The following is a 21,198-nucleotide window of genomic DNA, read 5'->3' as shown; positions in this document are numbered from 1 at the left end:
GGTTTTATCGATTTAAAAACTTAATTATGTCAAACTGCTGATAAGGACTGTGTGAGGAATAACTGATTAATTATATATTTATCTTTTTAATCCTTGTTTCAAGTATCTTTTGCCGTCTTACTTATCGATTCATTTCCACTTTGTCACAACAGTTTTCATTGCTTAAGATGAATAAATATGAGTTTTATGGAGGAAAGTGCAAAATCTGAGCAATAAAGGCACATTTCAACAGCCTGATTATTGTGTGTTAATGTGTAGAGCACTTCATCAGAAACCATCAAAAAACAAGATCTTTTACTTCGAACTTTATTAGGAAATTTTACATGAACAGCTTAAAAAGATTTGTATGTTTCACAGTGTCATAATTAAAGAATATTGTTCAAAAAATACTGACATTTTCCAGCGTCTCTTATGAAATGTTCGGCAGCTCTTTTTCTTTTTCTTTTTTAAAGTTTTTTGTTCCACAAGTTGCATCGTGGGATGTGTGTGTGTGTGTGTGTGTGTGTGTGTGTGTGTGTGTGTGTGTGTGTGTGTGTGTGTGTGTGTCTCAGAGGAAGCGTGTTGCAGGCCGAAGACTGACTCTTGCCTCACTCTGGCTGGATGAGTTTTTCCAAGAAGATCCCAGAGTGGTTTTCTACGCAGCGGTGCTGCTTCCAGCTCTCCTCCCTGATTCCCCTCAGAAGACCCTCCTGCTGCAACACACAGACACCAAACATGTGAGAGGTTGCAGGGCCCAATTGCCCCCCTGCCATCAGTGCAAGCGGTTTTAGCCTTTTTGTGGATGAAAATACATTAAAACGCTGCAGCGAGCATAAACAGGTTGTTCCTGTTATGAAGATGCGTCTCTGAGCTCATTGAAGTTAAAGTTCAACCATGATTGTGAGAAAGCGAAGGGAACACAGCGTATTTGTGATGAAAAGGTCTGTATTTTAAAGAAAACTTAAAACAATTACTACAGAAAATGACTAAAATCGCAACATAAAGGTCAATTGATTAATTTACTCATGCGTATCCGGTATTCTTTTCAAAGTTCAAGCTCGATTGGGAGAAGATTGATTTGAAAATACGTTGTTTTGACTTTTATTTTGAAGTTGTGTCCAGGAATGTTGTTGGTAAATAAGAGTATGAAGCGCTTATTCAGTTGCGGATCTCAGGTCGGTCGGAGCGCGGGAGAACCCGGGGTGCAAAAAAAATAAAGAAAGAAAAAGAAAAAAAAACCAGAGCGTTGTTTTCCGCATTTTCGATTGTCCAAAACATCACGTAATCCCCGCCCCCACGATCGTGTAAAAACCTGTCAATATCTTGCGCGCACCCTCCGTCAACGATGACTCTCCGAGAGGGATCCCCGGTCATTCGCCACACTAAGTGAATGAAAGTCAAAGCGGAGCAGCCAGCCGACGCTTCCCCCACAGAGAGACTGACTACCCTCCTCGATGCAAATTACAACACAGTGACGCTGCGTGGCGACGCTTCTGACGTCGTCTCTTGTTCAGGATTGGATTGACACGAGGAATGCGACATTTGTATCCTGTCTAGGATTGGTCTGTGCGTAGTGGCTCTTGATGTTCTGACTCCAGCCTCAGTCCACTCCTTGTGAAGCTCCTCCAAATTCTTAAATGCATTTTGCTTGACAATCCTCTCAAGGCTGCGGAACCTTTTCCTATCACACTTTTTCCTTCCACTCAACTTTCTATGAACATGTTTGGATACAACACTCTGAACAAGCAGCTTCTTTAGCAATGACCTTTAGTGGCTTACCCTCCTTGTGGAGGATGTCAATGACTGTCTTCTGGACATCTGTCATTGTGGAGTTACCACGGTCCTACTACCCGACCCCACCACAGCACCGGGACCCCACCGCAACGGCACGGCCCTTAAACTCCAGACTGAGATTGGTTCATCATCAGACCAACGCTCATCATAGATTTTTCTTAGTATTTGTACTTATCTGGCCTGTCTGCCACTCTCTCTCTCCCTCTTCTCTTCCTCTCTCTCCCTGTCCTATCCCATGTACTTCTCCCCCCAACCGGTCAAGGCGGATGGCCGCCCTTCCAGAGTCTAGGGTCCGCCCCACGGTTTCTTCCTGAAGAAGGAGTTCTTATGAACTTTTCTCCATGCGAGGGAGTTTTTCCTGGCCACTGTTGCTTGTTACATCTGCTTGCTTTGGAAGGGTTTAGTTGGGTTCTGTTGTTGTCTATCATTGTAAGAGCGCTTTGAGATGTTTGTTGATGTGATTTAGCGCTTTACAAATAAAATTGAATTGAATTGTCAAGTCAGCAGTCTTCCCCATGATTGTGTAGCCTACTGACCCACACAGAGAGACCATTAAAAGGCTCAGGAAACCTTCGCAGGTGTTTTGAGTTCATTAGCTGGTTAGGGTGTGACACCATGACTTTCTAAAATGGAACTTTTCCACAATATTCTAATCTTCTGAGGCACTGAATTTAGGGTTTTCACTATCTGTAAGCTATAATTATAAACATTTCAAGAAATAAAGGCTTGAAAGATTTCACTGTATGTGTCATGAGCCTATATCATATAGGGTTTTGACATTCTGAAATGAGTGACAAATAAATAATATTGAACCTTTTCATGATATTGAAATTTTTTGAGATGTACCTGTATGTTTGATATTAAACTGTATATATAATAGTTGTGTCTAGTATATATAGAATGTGTATTATAAAAATAGTAATATTAGTTATCTAGAGAGCCTTGTTTTGATTTAGGTGTGTATAAGCTTTTGCTTCAACCCAGGCCCGGAGTGGCTAATGGGGAGGACCGGGACGATTCCCGGTGGGCCGGTCAGATGTTTGGGCCGTGAGGAGCGGTCTTCACCCCCCACCCCCCCACCACACACTGGGTTGATCACATGCTGTTTCTGCTGTTCCTGGGCCGCCCTGGCCTCCATCCACTGGCAGCTTCCTTTTTTTTTTTCGCAGACGCAACCTGATGTCGGTGCATTTAGTCAGTGGGTTTGAAAGATGGATAGAAAGAGCAAAGTGGAGCAGAGAAGGCGAGAATAAAAAAAGAGGAAAGTTCTGGAAACAGATGCAACTAAATGTGCTAAGATTGACAACTTTGTCATTAAACCTAGCTCACGGTCAGAAACAACAAATGACGACGGAACAGGTAAGATGTTTAACTTTGCCTACAAACCACTGTTTAGTTTAATTATCAAGACAATGAATTCTGTGGCGTTGTGGTATATAACATGAAATTATATTATTTTAATAATAGTATGACGCAACGCCACATAACTGGGAAACGTTGTCTATTGGCTGCTCAGAAACCAGATCCAGTCCAGAGTGGGCAGGTCGGACTGATCACAGGATCGATCATATTATTATATTCACTATAATGAAGAGTATGATGGAGACATGCTTCATATGAGAAATGCCCCGATATTCTAGATGATTCAGCTCTACATTAATGAAACTGACCTGAACTTTGTAAAAAGGGAGATTTGTGCTCATAATTTAGGTGATTTAGTGTGAGAAGCAGAGCCAGTGGTGATGGAGGGGATTGATCCCGTCAGTATGGAGGAACAGCTGAGCTGTTGGAACAGTGTGTGAACAATCAAGCAGTACTTCAAATATATAAGTATATATATAAGTTTCTCAACAGTACATTTCATTAAAAACAGGCTCAGGAGCACTTTGACCCAGAAGAAACTTGAGGCTTTCATGCTCATGAGCACTGAGGAAGGAATCCTCATGTCTGTGGTCAATGTTATTGTCATAAACAAAGTGGCAGAGACCACTGCACTGCTCAGGGATTATTAATGTTTTATGGTCGGTCATGTTTCTTTGAAATACATGATAGTGTTTTAAGAAAGTTAATTTTTTTATTCTATATTTTGAATATTATATTTTTGTTTAATTTTTAAGGTTTGGATATCTGTTAACACTTATTTGAAATATATATATATATATTTAAAAAAGACGTATACTGTTGGTGCACTCGTGTTGAACAAAATTTTCACTATGAAGCAACCCTTACTTGCAATGAATTGGAAATATTTCAGAAAGACACACTGAATTACAAGGCTTTACAGAACAGCGCTATAGACGTCACATGTCAGATCATAATTACATGATTTTAATATGTCAGATCTAAAGTGGGTCGGTCTGAGGTATGAAACTCCAAGGCTGAAAATGAGTCCCACTCTGGCCCTGCTTCAACCTCCACCCTTTGGGCTGATTAGTTGAACAGTTGACTGTTATTTGTTCTGTTTTGGGGTTTTTTCTGAAGATTGACGAAATAAATACAAATACAAATATAAAGAGAAATCAAATAACTAAAATGTATGTGGAGTGTTTTTCTCACTTTTACATAAAACAAACCTTTTTGTAGTTTCTAGAATATTAATCTATGTTAGCATCCATATGAGCGTAGTTTAGTTAGTCAATTGTTGAGGTTGTGAGGATTAGAAAAAAACCCCAATAAAATCTCTCCACATTTGACAAAAAGTTTAAAAACATAATGCAGGATTTTGTGATTATAAATGTAATTTTTCCACGAAGCAGCTCAAAATGTGTTCATATTTCATGGTACATTATGTAACAAGACATTTAGGTCCCATTAACACAAAACCATGTCATGAGAAAATGCATCAATTTTTGGGTTTGTTTCTAAAAACATTTGCTTTTACACAGCGTTCTGAAGCAGTCCCCCCCCCACCCCCGTTTCCATGGATACAGTCTGAGTGTTTTGAAAAAGTTGTGTTTTCAGTGGCTTCGACCACCGATGACACCCAAAATAATGACAATTTAGCATTTTCACTCGAAAACGTCTCAGATTTGTACATGCAAACATTCATATTTTTCATTTCGAACATAAGTAAAAACAAAAGAATTTTTTGAAGTTGAAAATCTAGATGAACATGCGTACCAAAAGGAGTAGAGGATGCACAAGCTTGTTCAATCCTACCTGCATAAAATATGTGTGTGTGTGTGTGTGTGTGTGTGTGTGTGTGTGTGTGTGTGTGTGTGTGTGTGTGTGTGTGTGTGTGTGTGTGTGTGTGTGTGTGTGTGTGTGTGTGTGTGTGACTACATTTGTGTGTTCCTACAGGAAGAAGTTTCCTATTTAAATTTGTTTTACTCTCCTACTGCAGCAGAGACTTGAGTTTACCTTCATGTTTTAGTTACACACTGTCTCGACTTGAAGGTCCCATTTAGTCTCCGTAATATTAGGTTTGTGTTTTCTGACTTCAATGCTGCTCAGCGATACGACGGCTCTGTAGTCAGTGAGAGGCACCAGTGAGCCAGCCAGTCCTCGAAAAATCTAGTTATAGTCAGATCAGTGTTGGAAGTCAAGGTGAAGACAGACATTTACAGGTCATTGGAGGCAAACACACGATACACATATTATATATGCAGAAAGTTTGACCATCAACAGCCACGTACATGGTGAACATTGACAAAGTATTGCTTCAGCAGCTGCAACAGAAACAACAAATCCCACAATGCATCTGTTTGAGATTCAAAGCATGCAGGAGGTTTGAAACGCAGACATATACCTGCAGAGTGTCATCGAGTACCAGGATGACGTCTCCATGTTCAAACTGGAGAAGACCTTCCTCAGAGGCTGCATGGCTCTCCAGCGCCACCCCCTGGAGGAAGCACAGGTTGCATCAAAAGAAACATTAACCATGTTGAGACATTTTATCCAACCCAGTAAACACATCAACTAGTCACTTTTTCTACATGAAGTTAGTAGATTTGGCCTAATGTGTACTGAAGAAGCAGCTGCAGTCTCAACACTAAGAAGTTTAAACAACTGCTACAACTCAAGCTTCATGATAAAATGTTACATTGCAATACATTTTGACAGATTGGAAGCCCTGACACACAAAAGACTCATTTCTATTGAGAAAATAAAAATCTTGACATTGGTTTATTCACAATTGAATCAAAAGTCTTAAACCAGTTTGTCATATTAACATGGTTTTTATCTGAATTCTCATAATAAATCTATCAAACTAGTATACATACGGCAAAAAAAATAAACAATTACTAAATTGACTTGATTTGTCTACACAACCTTAGTATTATATTTATTCCTGTATCTTTTTTCAACAAAGACCATGATTTGATTTTTTAATATATATTACATCTTTCTCATTCAGAAATATGAATTTTAAAACATAAAATATCAAATGCATTAGACATTTAGACAATGACATTAGTTAAAATTATGTCAAACGTCTGCAAACGTGTCAGGTTAGATGTGCTTATTTTATTTTCAACAACTCAATATTTGTTCAAGATAAATTTATTCTAAACCAGGGGTCTCAAACTCGCGGCTCGCGAGCCAATTGCAGCCCGCAGGACGATATTTTGTGGCCCCCACCTTGATATAAAAGTATAATATTAGTGCGGCCCGCCAGGGGAGTGGACCTCCGACATTGCCAGTCAGCCAGCTCGGGGCTAAGCTACACCGGCTTCATGCACTCCACTCCACGCTTGAAACACATCCCGGTGTGTAATGAACAGCCAGACCATTCATGTTCAGGAGAAATCATTAAAATGGTTAATAATGACGTTTGAGGATTTTTTGTACAACTTTTTTTGTGGAATCCCTGCTGCGGCCCAGCCTCACCCAGACTCTGCCTCCAGCGGCCCCCGGGTACATTGAGCTTGAGACCCCTCTTCTAAACTCACTGTATTGGTGCCCCAGCAATCAACCACATTTCTATTTTTATATTTGGACTTTTGTTGAGCCTAGTTTTTCTTATTTTAAAAGGTCAAATCTTTATTAGAAGATCATATCTAGAAAATCGTGACATAATGTTAAAAAGTCAAATATATAGTGGAAAATAATGTCTGATGTTTATTTAAAGAGCTTCTTTGAAGCATAAAATTAGAAATGGGATAACAAGCTAGGCCTGCCACAGTCCTTGTATAATTCAAATTAAACACAGATTAAGGGAAATTTAAGAGGTGCATGGGTGGTTTTTTAAAGCCCAACCCTCAAACCAATTCCTCTGCAATGTATAAAAGTTAATCTCAAGCTTGTATCTGTTTGTCGCTCAGCAGGTAGCATATATTTTCACAGGCCTCGTTTACACAACAACGTTTCAAGTGACAACGCATCGTATGACACTCTGGAGACTGCCATTATTGTTATTGTCCACCTACTGAGCATGTGCAGAACTATTTACTACGGCCGTGGTGCGCAGTAGCAGCTTTTCAGAAAAGTTGCACTTCCCCGGTTCCACAAAGTCAAAACTCTTTTAAAAATTTCCACCATGGGAGCCACTTTTCAAACACTCAAAACACAAGTTTCCGTTTTCACTCGAAAGCATTGTCTTGTGAATGGTAGTTTATAGGAATCAAATATTAGCCTGTTGTCGGCCCAAAGAGCTGAACTGGACTATTGGTCAAGATTAATCTGATCAATTTTATCTGCATCATCACCACAAACACTGTACTTCTCGTAATGTCATGACAGCTGCACTCGCGCTGTGGCGTACCTTGTAAAGAAAGCCTGGTGGATTGTGGGAGTCTTCCATAGTCTCCTGGTCGACCAATTCTTCTTCCATCTCCTTCGGTGTGTTAGCAGACCTGAGGGGGGGCTTCACATTGGAGCGGAAGGAGACTCGAGGGGCTGGAACTGGTGGAGGTTTGGGCTGGTCTTCCTCCGGCGGTGGTTTGACCTCGTCTTCCTGAGGTGGTTTGACCTCGTCTTCCTGAGGTGGTTTGACCTCGTCTTCCTCCGGCGGTGGTTTGACCTCGTCTTCCTCCGGCGGTGGTTTGACCTCGTCTTCCTCCGGCGGTGGTTTGACCTCGTCTTCCCCTGCTGGTGGGTTGTTGGCAGTGTCCTGATCAGGACTCTCTGGGGCAGACTCGTAGAGACTGCTGGCCTCCTGACACACACCCTCTAATTGTTGCTCTCCCACCCTGGAGTCTTCAGACTGGCTCTCTGCCTCCTCTGTACTTTGACTCTCTCCATCCTTGGTGCCGCCCTCCTTGTCACACGTGGATCGTCTCTTTGGCGTGTTGGCGCCACTGGAACTGAAGTCGGACTCTGACGAGCTGCTGTCTTTGGAGGGGAAGCTGCTCTCCTCTGGTGGGCTCCCTCCTTCAGAGATGCTCTGGGTTCGCTGGACCGAAGTAGGCGCAGGGTCTTTGCCATTTTGGTTGGAGGACTGAATGGAGACGTGGTCCGTGGGAAACGCTGTGTTGCAGGGTATGGGGTTGGAGATAACCAGGGATGTTCTCTTTTTGGATTTTGTGGTTGTGCTATTGGAAGAGTAGAAGATAGTCATTCTTCTTTAATTATTGTTCATGGGGTTAAAAGCAAGTGGGTTCAGTTTAACGAGTCGAAACTGGACTCAGGCTCTTTGTACCAAAGAGTCTGGCTTTGGTTTAGAGCAGTTTAGAGGGTCTAGGTCCAGTTTAGAGAGTTTAGGTCCAGTTTGAAGAGTCTAGATCCAGTTTAAAGGCTATGGGTCCAGATTAGAGAGTCTAGGTCCAGTTTGAAGTGTCTAGGTTCAGTTTAGTGGGTCTAGGTCCAGTTTGAAGTGTCTAGGTCCAGATTAGAGAGTCTAGGTTCAGTTTGAAGTGTCTAGGTCCAGTTTAGAGAGTCTAGGTCCAGTTTGAAGTCTCTAGGTTCAGTTTAGAGGGTCTAGGTCCAGTTTAGAGAGTCTAGGTCCAGTTTAAAGGCCCTGGGTCCAGTTTGAAGTGTCCAGGTTCAGTGTAGAGCTGCAGTTTATAAGCGGACTGTTAGCATTAGCCCAACCTGCCGTCTAAGCGATCCAACTTCTTTACTTCTTTATCCAGTTCAGCACCAGCGATTCAATTCATCGCTGGAGCCCAGAGGGTACAGTCATCCTAATAGATACTATTTTGCTGAACTCCCGTTTAGCAGAGAAGCAGCTCCGCTTTGAATCTAAACTAACTCAGTCCTCCGAAGTGCAACATGAAAGCTGTCCCACTGCGGTTAGCCGGGAATGTGGGAATGTCTGAATGAAGTACGACAGGAGCAGCCATTATGGCCTCATGTGTATGTGTGGTATTGACCTCAGACGGGGTGTGGCGGGAGGGTGACAGCATAATGAGCACTGACAAGACACCAAAACCTCACCTGTTCAGACCTTTGATGACGAAAGCTTTACCCGAGTGCTGAGTCTCCAGTTTCTTCATCACATTGTACAGCTCGTTATTTAGCTGGAATGCACATGTCAAACAAAGGGACACAAATTGCATTCCTGCAGGTTTTCACCACATTCTGGACATCAATATGTTGGCGTTATTTCCCGAATGAATGAAAGGAAGTTAAAAAAGTGTCATATCTTACCACACTCATTTCTTTATAGAAGACATCTCTCAGGTTAGAGATATTTTGGAAAACAGTCACATAGCAGCCAATCCGACTGTGGAGACAATAGAGAGCATTTTATTCTCACATGATCCTAATTTTTTGTTTTTCATAACCAAACAAACAACCATAACTTCTCTTGAACCAAATGTTTATTACAACACTTCTGAGCCAGCTGTCTGTGTGGCAGCGCTATGTGGCTCCTGCACCCTTCTGTTATGGCTTCACTAAAGTATGTCATTTTTGGTAGTGATGCATCAATACCAGTGTTGGGTCAGATACTGCTCAGCATAATCATGAAGGATCCCCAATCGTCTTAAAAAGAAAGGTCAAATAAGTAAATGAAACAGCTTTAAACAGATACTTTATTAATCCGCTAAAGCAGCTAAAATGGCTAAATCCACAGAAAACAATTCTAAACGATATATAAAACGGCTAGAAATGTTTTGAATTGTTATCAAAAAACATTTCAAACTAATTATTTTATTTTTAGTAAAAACTAAGTTCCAACAAAACTTTGAGTTTCCTTAATTTTAAAGGTTAAACATGTTTTAAAGCTCCAGATGAAGTGTGTGTGTGTGTGTGTGTGTGTTGAAGTTCACCTCTGATAGAGGACAGGTAGCTCCTCCCTCAACTCGTTGTTTATCTCCTCAAAGACATTCTGGGCTTCGTTGAACTCCTCCTCAGCCTGTGAAAGACAATTCAAACCACTTTGATCATCACCCACTCTGTAGGTGCAGAGCCAGAGTTAGAAACCGCTTACACTGCAATATTTCAAGTTGATTTGGGGCCACTCGGTGGTGCTGTTGGATTTCTTTTTTTATGTAATGAAACCACACACGCACGCCCACAGAACAATATGCTAGAAACACAGCGTTTTCTAAAAGTTCCACCTTGGGAGCCGTTTTAAAAAAGTAGCATTTTCAGAGGCTCTGAGCACCTTAAGTGCAAACGGACGCCCAAAACACAATGAAAGTTTAGCAGCATTTTCACTTGAAAACATGGTCATGGACAGCCTGATACCAACCTTGGATATTTTGGCTTCATCCTTCTTCTTGGCGCCCTGCAGCGCCTCCAGGTGGTGACGTGCTGAATCGTAGTCCACCAGTTTGCGTCCGCGCTTTGCGACTCTTTCCTGAAAAGCAGCATCCCGTTAACACGTTTTCCTCTGGGAGAACATGTGGATGGGATAAATATTAAAGTTGGGGGGTGTCGGGTTACCTTGACCTCGGGGAACTGGCTGGTGTAGTTCTCCATGGTGCGGACGATCTGGTCACTCAGCTTCTCCTCGAAGTCGTTCAACAGTAAGTCTTCACTCTAACACACAGACAGGGAGGCAGAGTAGTTTTAGAATTCACGATTGAATTAAACATAGTTGAACTCTCTCTCTCTTTTTTTTAATTGTTCTGATTGTTTGAGATTGTTGTTGATGTTTTTTTAATCAGACTTCTGCAATGACGCCCAGGTCCTGCACTCCCATCCAGTCTGATTCGTAGACGTCTCTCAGGGTCTGAGACAGCCGTTTGGACGTCTCGTGAACTCCTGCAGGAAGGAAGTGGAAACAAAAGAGCAGATTTATTCAACGGAGTCTGTAAAGGTCGACACGTCATCGAGCTGCAGCAGAACACAATGCTGTGGTCAAGCAACATGGAGCTCTTTAAAAAGAAAAATCAGACAAATTTACACCACATTATATGGAAATAAACTTTAACCTTTAGACTATTTCACAAAAAGATTTCTTCCCCAAAAAAACTAATAAAATTGCAATGATGACAGAAAAAGTTAAAGGGTGAAATGCTAAAGTTGCTGAACGGGTTGAATATTATTAATTGTAAAAAATAAAAAAAATAAAAAAAAGTCTCCAACAAATAAAATGGCCAAAAACACCGACACCCACACCCACACACAAATCTGAAGCTAAAATCACTAAAGAATTAAAGATGGCTGAAGAAATGAAGAGAAGTTAAAAAAACTAAATTTGCTAAAATGCCTTAAACATTTTTTTTGCCGTTTTAACCAAAACACAAAAAAACATAAAATGGCTAGAACAGCTAAAAAAATCAATAAATAAATACAAGGGAAATCACTAGATAATGTAAAATCTATTATTTTCGGAAATAATTTAAGTTAAAATGAATAAAACAATTAATAACAGAAATGTAAAACAGCTAGAATTGGTCAAATGCTTTACTCTAAACCCCAACAAAAGGTTAAAAAAAGAGAAAATGATTATTAGAGTCAAAATGGCTACAATTGCAAAGGCAATTAAATAAGGTGAAACAGCTAAACAGGCAAAATTCGCAAAGATGATGAAACAAGGAAATCATTTAAAATGCTAAAATACTACAGAAAATGTAAAAAAAAAAAAAACGTGGACCAAAGAAAATAGCTAAAACGGCTTAAACCATGACTAAATAAACAAAGGAATAAAACACACACAATTGATAAATAAGTCAAAAGGACAAACAAATCAAATGTTGGAAAGAAATGAGTTACATGAGATGAAACAGCTAAAATGGTTAAAAATTACTTGATAATGTGGAAACTAAACTAATCTGCCAAAATGTCTAAAATATTCAAAAAGGCTACAACAAAAGTCTGCTACATAGATGGAAAATAACTAAATCTACTAAACTTGCTAAATTGCTTTACCTAAAATAGCTTAAACCCAAAGAAAAGGTTAAAAATGTATGATGGTTATTAGAATGCAAGTGTGGTTTCATTACAAAAACAACCAACAGCGCCCAGTAGTGGCCTGGCATGGAAGCTATATCTTTTTCAGCGTTGGTCATTTCCACGGAAACGGACAATGTTTTCAAAATGTTACCTAAACATGACAGTATTCTGAAAGGGAAATGCAAAAATGATGTGTTTTCAACTTGAAACGTTGTGTAAACGGTGCCTATAACAGCTTAAAACCACTTGGAAAAAACAGTCGAATGTCATAAACAAACATGGCTGAATCAGCTAGCTAAATCAAATCAAATTGCTGGTCTTGGTTTTAATAATATTGCAAGCGAGTATTACATGCATTTCTATAAACAGAGATGTCTGATTCTTTTATTGTTGCTGATGTCTGGAAATGTGCAGCCCAATCCTGGTTCAAACACCCCCTTAGGTTTCCACACCCCTGCAGAGTTTAAAGAAAGAGCTGCTCTGGGTTTTGTTTACATCTGAATGTATGTAGTCTTGTCAGGGAAATAGACATGCTGCGGATCTGGACACACTCAACTGATGCAGATGTTAATTGTTTTATCTGAAACTTGGCTGAGTAATTCTGTACCAGACAGTGTTGTAAATATTACTGGCTATAATGTGTTTTGAAGTGACCACCCTAAAAGAGGTGGAGGTGTCACCATCTATTCCAAGAAAAGGTTCAGAGTAAGTCTGCTGCTCTCCAACACTGTGTCAATGCAGTTTGAGCTTTGAGCCTTGGATCTTGAAGTCTGTAAATCTCTGCATCTCAATGTTGTTGGTTGCTATCAAACACCCTCAGCTGGTAATTGTGCCCTTTCCAATTTAATGCGGCTCCTTTCAGAATTCCTTCCAAGGAATTTAGAGCTTTGGGTGACTTTAACCTAAACTGGTTATGTCCAGTCTCTGATGAGTCCCAGTCTCTCTGTGATTCACTGAACATTTCCCAGCTAGTACAGTGCAACTCATCCAAACTTTGAAAATCCAGAAAAGTCCTCTTTACTAGACCTTTTATCAACAAATGCTCCCCATAAATAGACAACTGCCTTCATATTTACATTTGATGTCAGTGACCATTGTGCTGTTGTAACAGTGAGAAATGTAAAAGTACCTAAAACTAGGCCACGCATCATTTTTAAACGTGATATGAAGCATTTCTCAGAGCAAGGGTTTCTTTACATTTTATTCCACTTTGATCGAGGAAAGATTGATCTTATTACTGATGTGAATTGCCTGGAATTGTTTTCATGATGGTTTCAGCAGCATTGTCAACAAACAAGCTCCGTTTAGTAGGTATAGAGTCAAAGGCAGAGACAATGCTTGGTTTACTCTGGACCTTTCTAATCTTCTCCACCAGCAGAACTTGGCCTGGGCTAAAGCCAGAAAAACGGATCAAAACTCTGACTGGCTGATCTTTAGGCAACGGAGAAAACACATGTACGGTTAAGATCAAGAAAGCTAAAGCCAATTACTTGCTCTCACAAACTACACAAAATCTGAATCACCCCTCTAAATTCTAGGAAACCATCAAATCTCTTCCTAACAAAGTATAGGTTCTGAGCTTCCTCCATGCATTGTTTAAGGCTCTCACAAGATCTCTGAAAAAACTGAAATGCTTACTTGTTTTGATGAACATTTTATTGCCTCTGAGTCTTTGAGTCTCTTAACTTCACAAATGGAAATGCTACATTCACTACTTCTGCTTGTGTTGGATGGTCGTCTTTATATACTCGGAGACTCAATTACTGGAGTGTTTTTATTAGGATCCGAGCACTGACAGTGCATAGGACCCTATTGAAACTGAAGAGATTTTTGTGCATTTTCGGTCTGCTCCCATCCTACCTAAAGACCTACATCAGTCACAGAAACACGGACTCTAATAATCTTTGCTTGCAAGATCTTCTGTCATTGTCTGTTCCAAAAGTCAGGACTGAACTGGGGAAGAAGGCTTCAGGTTTGCGGCTTCATCTGCTTGGAACAAACGACAAAAAACCCTGAAACTCAAAAACCTGGTTTCACTGGACTCTTTTATAAAGTTGCTTAGCGACTTGGAGACAGACACATCTGTCTGCAGATGTTCTGAATGATGGACTTAATTTTAATTTGTGGGCAATTTATTTTTATTTTTAGCAAATTTGCACATTTTTACTGTATTGACATTTTTCTCATATGTTTTATGTGGCCGTTTTATCTGGAACCTTAATATACTGTGCTTGTCTTGGCCAGGAAAAGGCAAGAACAGCTGAGGCTTGCCGGCTGAAAGCTTCACAAACACAGTGGCGTAATCGCATGAATCACTCCTGCAGTGCTGAGTCTTTGTTTTTTCCTCTGCCGTACATTAGTTGTTCAAGACCATCATGGCAACGCAGACAGAATTGCAAAAGTCGACTGGGCATCTAAGAATAGAAGAAATCCACTTCCCTACTTGTTAGGCCTCTTTCCTGATGTAGACGCATTGTGTACCCACCTTTCACTGCAGCGTAGTAGGCTTTGAAGTCTTTAAACAACCTGCAGCCGTCGATCTGTGGAGAGGCAGAGAGGAGAGGTTAAAGTCGGGACCACCCAGAGGCGACATCTGTGTGTGTGTGTGTGTGTGTGTGTGTGTGTGTGTGTGTGTGTGTGTGTGTGTGTGTGTGTGTGTGTGTGTGTGTGTGTGTGTGTGTGTGTGTGTGTGTGTGTGTGTGTGTGTGTGTGTGTGTGTGTGTCATCTGAGCTACGAGTGCTTCATCATTTCCTCAGCGAGCCCAGTTGATGACATCGTTGCATATCTGCTGCTCTTTTGTTTGCTAAATTCTCCTGCATGAGCCTCGGAATGATCTTCTCACTGTACGGCCACAAGATTGAAACCATCGCACATCTGATGTGGTTCTGGTAGAGGTGAAGTGAAAGTCTGTCCTGTCAGCATGTCCACTTCCTTCCTGCTGTTCTAGTTGAATTTAGCAATTTATGCTTTTCTTCTATGAAGCAAACATTATCTTCACTGCAGAGTTATTCTCTGAAAGCATTTAGATCAGGGGTGTCAAACATAAGGTCCGTGGGCCAAAACCAGCCCACCGAGACTCCAATCCAGGCAAACCATCAAGTAAATTCTAAACATTTCAAAAACAACATTGATTTATTTATTTATTTTTAACTAATTTCTTAAGAGTAGCAGACACAACACAACACTGAGACCAAAGCTGACATATTGGTGACGCTGCCATGAAAGATAGCTACCTCGTTGCTATCAAACCAGCCTCAAAGCCAAGCTGTCGGAGTGAATTTGTAAAAACACCCATAATGCAACAGGGAAAGGAGAAGCTTTGTGGACATGTTACTGTATTTTGCACCAGGAAGTTTCCTCAAAGTCTGTCAGCTCTCCCTCTGGCTTGTTTCAATTCTGAAAAAGTGTGTTGCTCTAACGAGTGAATCAGAAATCAAACCCTTATAGTGTCATCAGGAGTTTAGACAATCTCAAGGTAGGCCCTCCCTTTGATCCTCAAACAATTAGGCAGCTCTGCTCCGGCACATGGCACCACGAGAGGAATTACTTCCTCCTCTTCCCAAGATGGGCATGTGTGGGCGGAGCCAGTCCAGCTCACACAGACACAGCAGATTCTGAATGCAGCTACAATAATCCAATATTTAAATTGCTGAAAATCAAGGAAAAACTGGATTTGGGACGCTAAATTTTGAATACAACCGTTTTGGACCAATGAGACCATGTGAAAGTGTTGAGACGCTGGATAATATCACTTCTTAAAAACTGCCTTCATGTTGTTGTCATTTTCAGTAGCAATTGTTTGGGTTTGTGGAAAATATAGACTTTTTCATCACGTATACTCTGCACCACGACAAAGAAAAACTTTAAAGTTTAAATCTAAAGGTTATTATGACACCATTTTACCAGCGTGACCCACTCAAGATGAAATTGGACTGTATGTGGCCCCTGAACTGAAACGTGATTTACAGACAAGAATAAAGTCTTCAGCGTGGCTAAATCCCTTTAAATTCCCTGTTTGTTCCACGTTGAATCCCTGCTGCTTTTTCTTTCACAGAATCTCCCAGAAGAGACATAACAAGCAGCCTTTATGTGGAATAGATAACACCACCCGATCGAGCCGGCCGTCCACACTCCAGAAACCTGCAGTTGTTTTGCTGCAGCGAGTAGCCCTCTAATCACCAGAGGACTTTTGGTAAAGGGAGGATGCAACCGGCCATTTAATCCCAGACAGGGTTAGGTCATGTTGCAAGCTGTTATTTGTTTAGTTTTTTGTGTTCTCTCTCTGAAGATGAACGTGTTGGGAGTACCTGCTGTTTGTTGAGGTTGCGGAAACACAACTCAAAGTGTTCGTCTTTGGTCTCCATGGTTTTTCCCAGCTTCTGAAGGACCTGAGGAGGAAGAAGAAAACAGAGGAGAGGAAAATAAATTTGTTTATTGTGAAAGAAACCGCTTCAAGAAACATTTAAAACCGGCCTGAAGAGGCGCTGCAATATATGTAATAATAAGTAATCAATAAAATATTTAAATGCATCAAAAAATAAACAAAATAAGTCCAAACTTTGAAACACTGCGAGTGATACAGGGCCTTAATGTACACACTAGAGACAGGAGAAAGAACACAAAGATACCAACGTCATATGCATAAATGTTAGAATTTGTTTCAATCATTGAGCGTGGAAACTTGATTTATTACTGCGATATTTTGAATGTTGACAGTAAATTAGTGATATATCATGTAGCCCCACTGAATAGTAAATACTATAAGCACTTCAAAACTACACACCTTAAAGTGTAAAATAATATTTCAAAAATGATTTTGTGAATACACAAAAAAAAAGCAAAGTACTGTCTCGAGGTTAACATGAAGCCTTTGTGGTATAACGTATATTAATTACCCCACAAGGTGTTGACTTATTGGCATTATCAGATAATTTAAGTGACCAGTAATTTTGCATTAAGTAGTTTATCATTTCAGAATTATAGCACACACAGAAAAATTGTTTCATCATGTGGCAGCTGATAAGTAACAGAACTGTTCAGACGTCACAAAGTCAAGTTGAAGTGTTGCAGAAACAAATCTGCTGTCACAACCAGTATTAGATAAGATATTTGAAGTACACGAGATGAGGATTAGTGTTTTGATAATGATATAGCTAAACTTCAAGACTTACTTAGAATTAATGCCACCACCCTCACTTCTTAGATTTTTGAATACATGCATGACCGAAAAATATTGATTTTATGTCTGTTGGGAGAGTTTTACACTGACTGAACATGGATTCCTCACTGTATTTCAACAGTTACCTGGATGGAAAAACACGACTCGATCACTTAAGTATTGGCCTCCTTGCTTTGGGTGTCAGTCAATTTTATGATTCAGTTAAAGATTTCACTGCCTGGTTTCTAACGTTTGAAGGCTTTAATTAAACTGAGCTCTGAACAGTTCAGTCCGCATGCAGAGAACTGAGGTAAGACAATAAACTGCTCTTATACATCTCAGCATCAAAGTTTAAAAAATTTTTTTTTTTAAATGTATATACATATATATATTCCGAAAGAGTATAAGGGCCACTAATGAAAAAAAAAATTTGAAGGCTAAAGAAAACCCCAAAAAACTCATCAGAAAAAACTTCCAAAATCAATGTCACCGAAGTACGGAAGAGTTTTAGGGCCACTGAAGAAAAAAAAAATTCGGAGGCTACAAAAAAAAATAAAAAAAACCTTTGTGGCCCCAGAAAAAGTCGAAAATCAAAGTCGAGATTTTTTTTTTTCACGGTGGAAAGAAAAGTCCGTCCATCCACATGCCAGCCGCGTGTGACTGCTTCCACCGCATATCAGGCGGTTTAATGAAGTGATGAAAAAATTCTTCAGGACAGAATGTTGCTCATAAACACGGTGCAGTTATCATCAGTATCAGGACTATAGAGACAGAGCAGCCTGCTGCCTTGTTCCCTCGCGGACGTTCGTTCGAGTACGAAGGACAAAGGCTCGGATCCCGGGCTGCTTATTTAAATGTGTTCTTATTAATCAAGGAAATCCTGTGTAAAGTCACATGTCCATAAGCAGTAAGCAACCCAATATAGTCAGAATTAAGTGATTTAATGTGAATTCACATCTACGGGCAAATGATGAGGGATGGCTAGACGTCTCTACGCAAAAAAAAATAAAAATCTCGACTTTGATTTTCGACTTTTTCTGGGGCCACAAAGGTTTTGTTTTTTTTTCTTCAGTGGCCCTAAAACGAGAGTTACGTATGTAACTACAGTTCTATGAATCCTTGAAGACCGCCAGAGGCGGTGCTTAAAGCACTAGATGTTCCATCTCGCGCATGCGCAGGTCGAGTAATTTATATCAACAAAGTCACCCGTGACCCCTGGATGACCCGGAGAGTCTATATCTACCGGCGTCATCAGGTGATCTGTTCCTGTCAAAATCATCTCGCGAGGACACGAGGATACTGAGTGACAGGATGCTCTGGCGGTCTTCCAGGATTCATAGAACCGTAGTCACATACGTAACTCTCGTTCTATTTCATCCTTTCAGACCGCCAGAGGCGGTGCTTAAAGCACTGGATGACTTGTACCAGAAAGGTCACGAAGAATCCTCACCTACTCAAGGCCTGGAGCTGTGGACAGTACAGCCACTGCCACAGGCTGTACACCAGCGACATTCACCTTATAGAAACGTCCAAAGGTGCAGGATGAGGACCAGGCCGCTGCAGCACAGATGTCCTGCAGGGGAACGCCCTTCAAGGCGGCCCATGATGCAGCCATGCCTCTAGTAGAATGGCACTTTATGCCCTGAGGCACCGGGATGCTCAGTGCACGATAGGCATGCTGAATGACCTCCACTACCCAGTGAGAGAGTCTCTGTTTAGAAAGCGCGGTCCCCTTTCTACAGCCTCCATGGCAGACGAAAAGGCTGTCTGTTGTTCGCAGGCTAGCCGTCTCTTCCATGCATGCCTTAAGCGCCCGCACAGGGCACAACAGCGATGATGGCTCGCTCTTCCCCTCTGAGGAGCCCGGAGGATTGAAGGCAGCCAACTCAATAGGCTGGTTTACATAGTGAGGGGGTAACCGCTTGGGCAGAAATGCAGGATTTGGCCTAAGACTCACCCCAGAGCCATCCGCCTTCCAGCGCAGACATGCCTGGCTTACTGACAGTGCATGCAGCTCTCCCACACGTTTTGCTGTTGCCACGGCAAGAAGGAAGGCTGTCTTGAGAGACACCCATTTTAAATCAGCGTGTCAAAGCGGCTCGAAGGGCGGCTGGGACAGCGACTGAAGGACAGCCTGCAAGTTCCATGATGGCAGCTCCTGGACCTGGCGCGGTCTGAGCCTCTGAGTCCCCTTCAGGAACTGCTTGACCAGATAATGTGATCCCACTGACTGGCCATCCACCTTGGTATGACTGGCCGAGATAGCAGCCACATACACTCTGAGGGTGGAAGTAGTCCTGTTTCTGTCAAAGATGGACTGCAGGAAATGCAGTATTGCCACCACTGAACATGTCTCTGGCACCTCGTTGTGAGAGTTACACCACTCCACAAATAGCTTCCATCTGTTAGCGTAGAGCAACCTGGTAGACGATGCTCGGCAGTTTAAAATCGTGTGGGCAACTGCCCCATTGCAGGACGCCACAAAAGTGGGTCCTCAATTGTAGGGGCCACAAGAACAGCTTCAGGCGACCCGGACTCGGGTGCCATATGCGTCCATTGATTTGAGACAGGAGGTCTTTCCTCTCTGGAAGACGCCACGGTGTTCCCTGCTGGAGTTTGATCAACAGCGGGAACCATGGTCTTCCTGGCCAGCATGGGGCAACCAGAAGCAGGCGGTGACCACCCTGCTGGGCCCTGTGAAGCGTTGCTGGTATGAGGGGGAGTGGAGGGAAAGCATAAAGTAGGCCGTCCGGCCAGGTATGCGCCAGGGCATCCTGCCCGAGGGGGCTGGTCTCTTCCTTCAGAGAGAACCAGAGAGGACAGTGGGTCGTTGCCTCTGAGGCAAAGAGGTCCACTGCTGCTCGGCCAAACGTGACCCATATCATGGTCACCACCTCTGGATGAAGTCTCCACTCCCCGGTTGGAGGTTTCTGATGAGAGAGGAGATCCGCGACAGTGTTCCCGAGACCAGGAACATACATTGCCCGGATGCTCAGGAAGTTGGGGTAAGCCATCGTGAGGAGCCTGTGTGCCACCCGCAGACACGCCAGAGATCTGGTGCCGCCCTGGTGGTTGATGTGGTACACGGCTGAGGTATTGTCTGACCGGACGAGAACATGCCGATCTTTTAGAACAGGTAGAAAATGCCTGAGCGCTAGGAATACCGCCTGAAGTTCCAACACATTTATGTGCTGTTGCTTCTGCTGGGTACTCCACAGGCCCCTGACAGTCCTGGACTGCCATACTGCCCCGACAAGAGAGGCGTCCGTCTCGACAACCTCCCAGCGGGAGGCTACCCTCCCCAAGGGTACGCCTGACATTAAGTAAGCTCTTTCCCTCCAGGGCCGGAGGGTAAGGAGGCACTGGGCAGACGCCCTGACCACCTTGTGCCGGTGAGTGCTGGGGTCCAATTGCAGGCTGTTCACCCATACCTGAAGGGGGCGCAAGGTAAGAAGCCCGAGTGGTACGGCCATGGATGCAGAGGCTAGCATCCCCATGAGCCGCAGGATCAGGCCATACTGCATGAGGCTGCCGCGCTGGAAACGCTGTAGAAGGCCCAAGATTGTGGAGACCCGTTCTGGAGAGAGGGAAGCTCGCATTAATGAGGAATCCAGCACCAGCCCTAAATACCTCGCAACCTGGCCGGGTACGAGGTTGCTCTTGGCATAATTCACCTTGAGGCCCAGCTTGCCCACGTGAGCGAGGAGTGCCGCAGTGTCCCTCAACGCCTGCTCCCGTGTTGGGGAAATGACAAGCCAATCGTCCAGATAGGGGAGTATCGTTACTCCGCTGGCCTGTAACGGTGACAGAGCAGCTGCCACACACCGGGTAAATATACGTGGGGCCAGGGAGAGCCCAAACGGCAGAACCCTGAACTGATAACCCTTGTCCATGAACATAAAACGAAGGAACTGTCTGTGATGAGGGGCAATGGGAATGTGAAAGTATGCGTCTTTCAGATCCACTGTCACTAACCAGTCTCCTGCTGAGACAGTTTGAAGAACGTCTGCCACTCGCAGCATATGGAAGGGGAGAACCT

At 42.4% G+C, this 21,198-nt stretch overlaps 1 protein-coding gene across 2 annotated transcripts in view; it reads right to left on the bottom strand.

Annotated features, from left to right (window-relative positions):
• Positions 1-296: 296 nt before the first annotated feature.
• bin2b (bridging integrator 2b) overlaps positions 297-21,198 on the bottom strand; it is a 34,397-nt gene continuing 13,495 nt past the window's right edge. The window contains exons 2-12 of one of the 2 annotated variants that reach the window (XM_080462639.1): positions 16,309-16,389; positions 14,486-14,540; positions 10,772-10,866; positions 10,546-10,641; positions 10,352-10,459; positions 9,927-10,012; positions 9,304-9,379; positions 9,091-9,173; positions 7,478-8,246; positions 5,522-5,614; positions 297-692 (exon numbers count right to left, since the gene is read on the bottom strand). In XM_080462639.1, coding sequence (XP_080318765.1) covers positions 588-692; positions 5,522-5,614; positions 7,478-8,246; positions 9,091-9,173; positions 9,304-9,379; positions 9,927-10,012; positions 10,352-10,459; positions 10,546-10,641; positions 10,772-10,866; positions 14,486-14,540; positions 16,309-16,389 — 1,647 coding nt within the window. In that variant the 3' untranslated portion in view covers positions 297-587. The remainder of the gene's footprint in view (positions 693-5,521; positions 5,615-7,477; positions 8,247-9,090; positions 9,174-9,303; positions 9,380-9,926; positions 10,013-10,351; positions 10,460-10,545; positions 10,642-10,771; positions 10,867-14,485; positions 14,541-16,308; positions 16,390-21,198) is intronic. The other variant, XM_080462640.1, reaches the window with a different exon arrangement.

Source organism: Lipophrys pholis, assembly GCF_963383615.2.
Source record: "Lipophrys pholis genome assembly, chromosome: 4".
Lineage (NCBI taxonomy): Eukaryota > Metazoa > Chordata > Actinopteri > Blenniiformes > Blenniidae > Lipophrys > Lipophrys pholis.
Note: the sequence above shows the minus strand (reverse complement) of the source record. Positions and strands in the feature narration are given on the sequence as shown.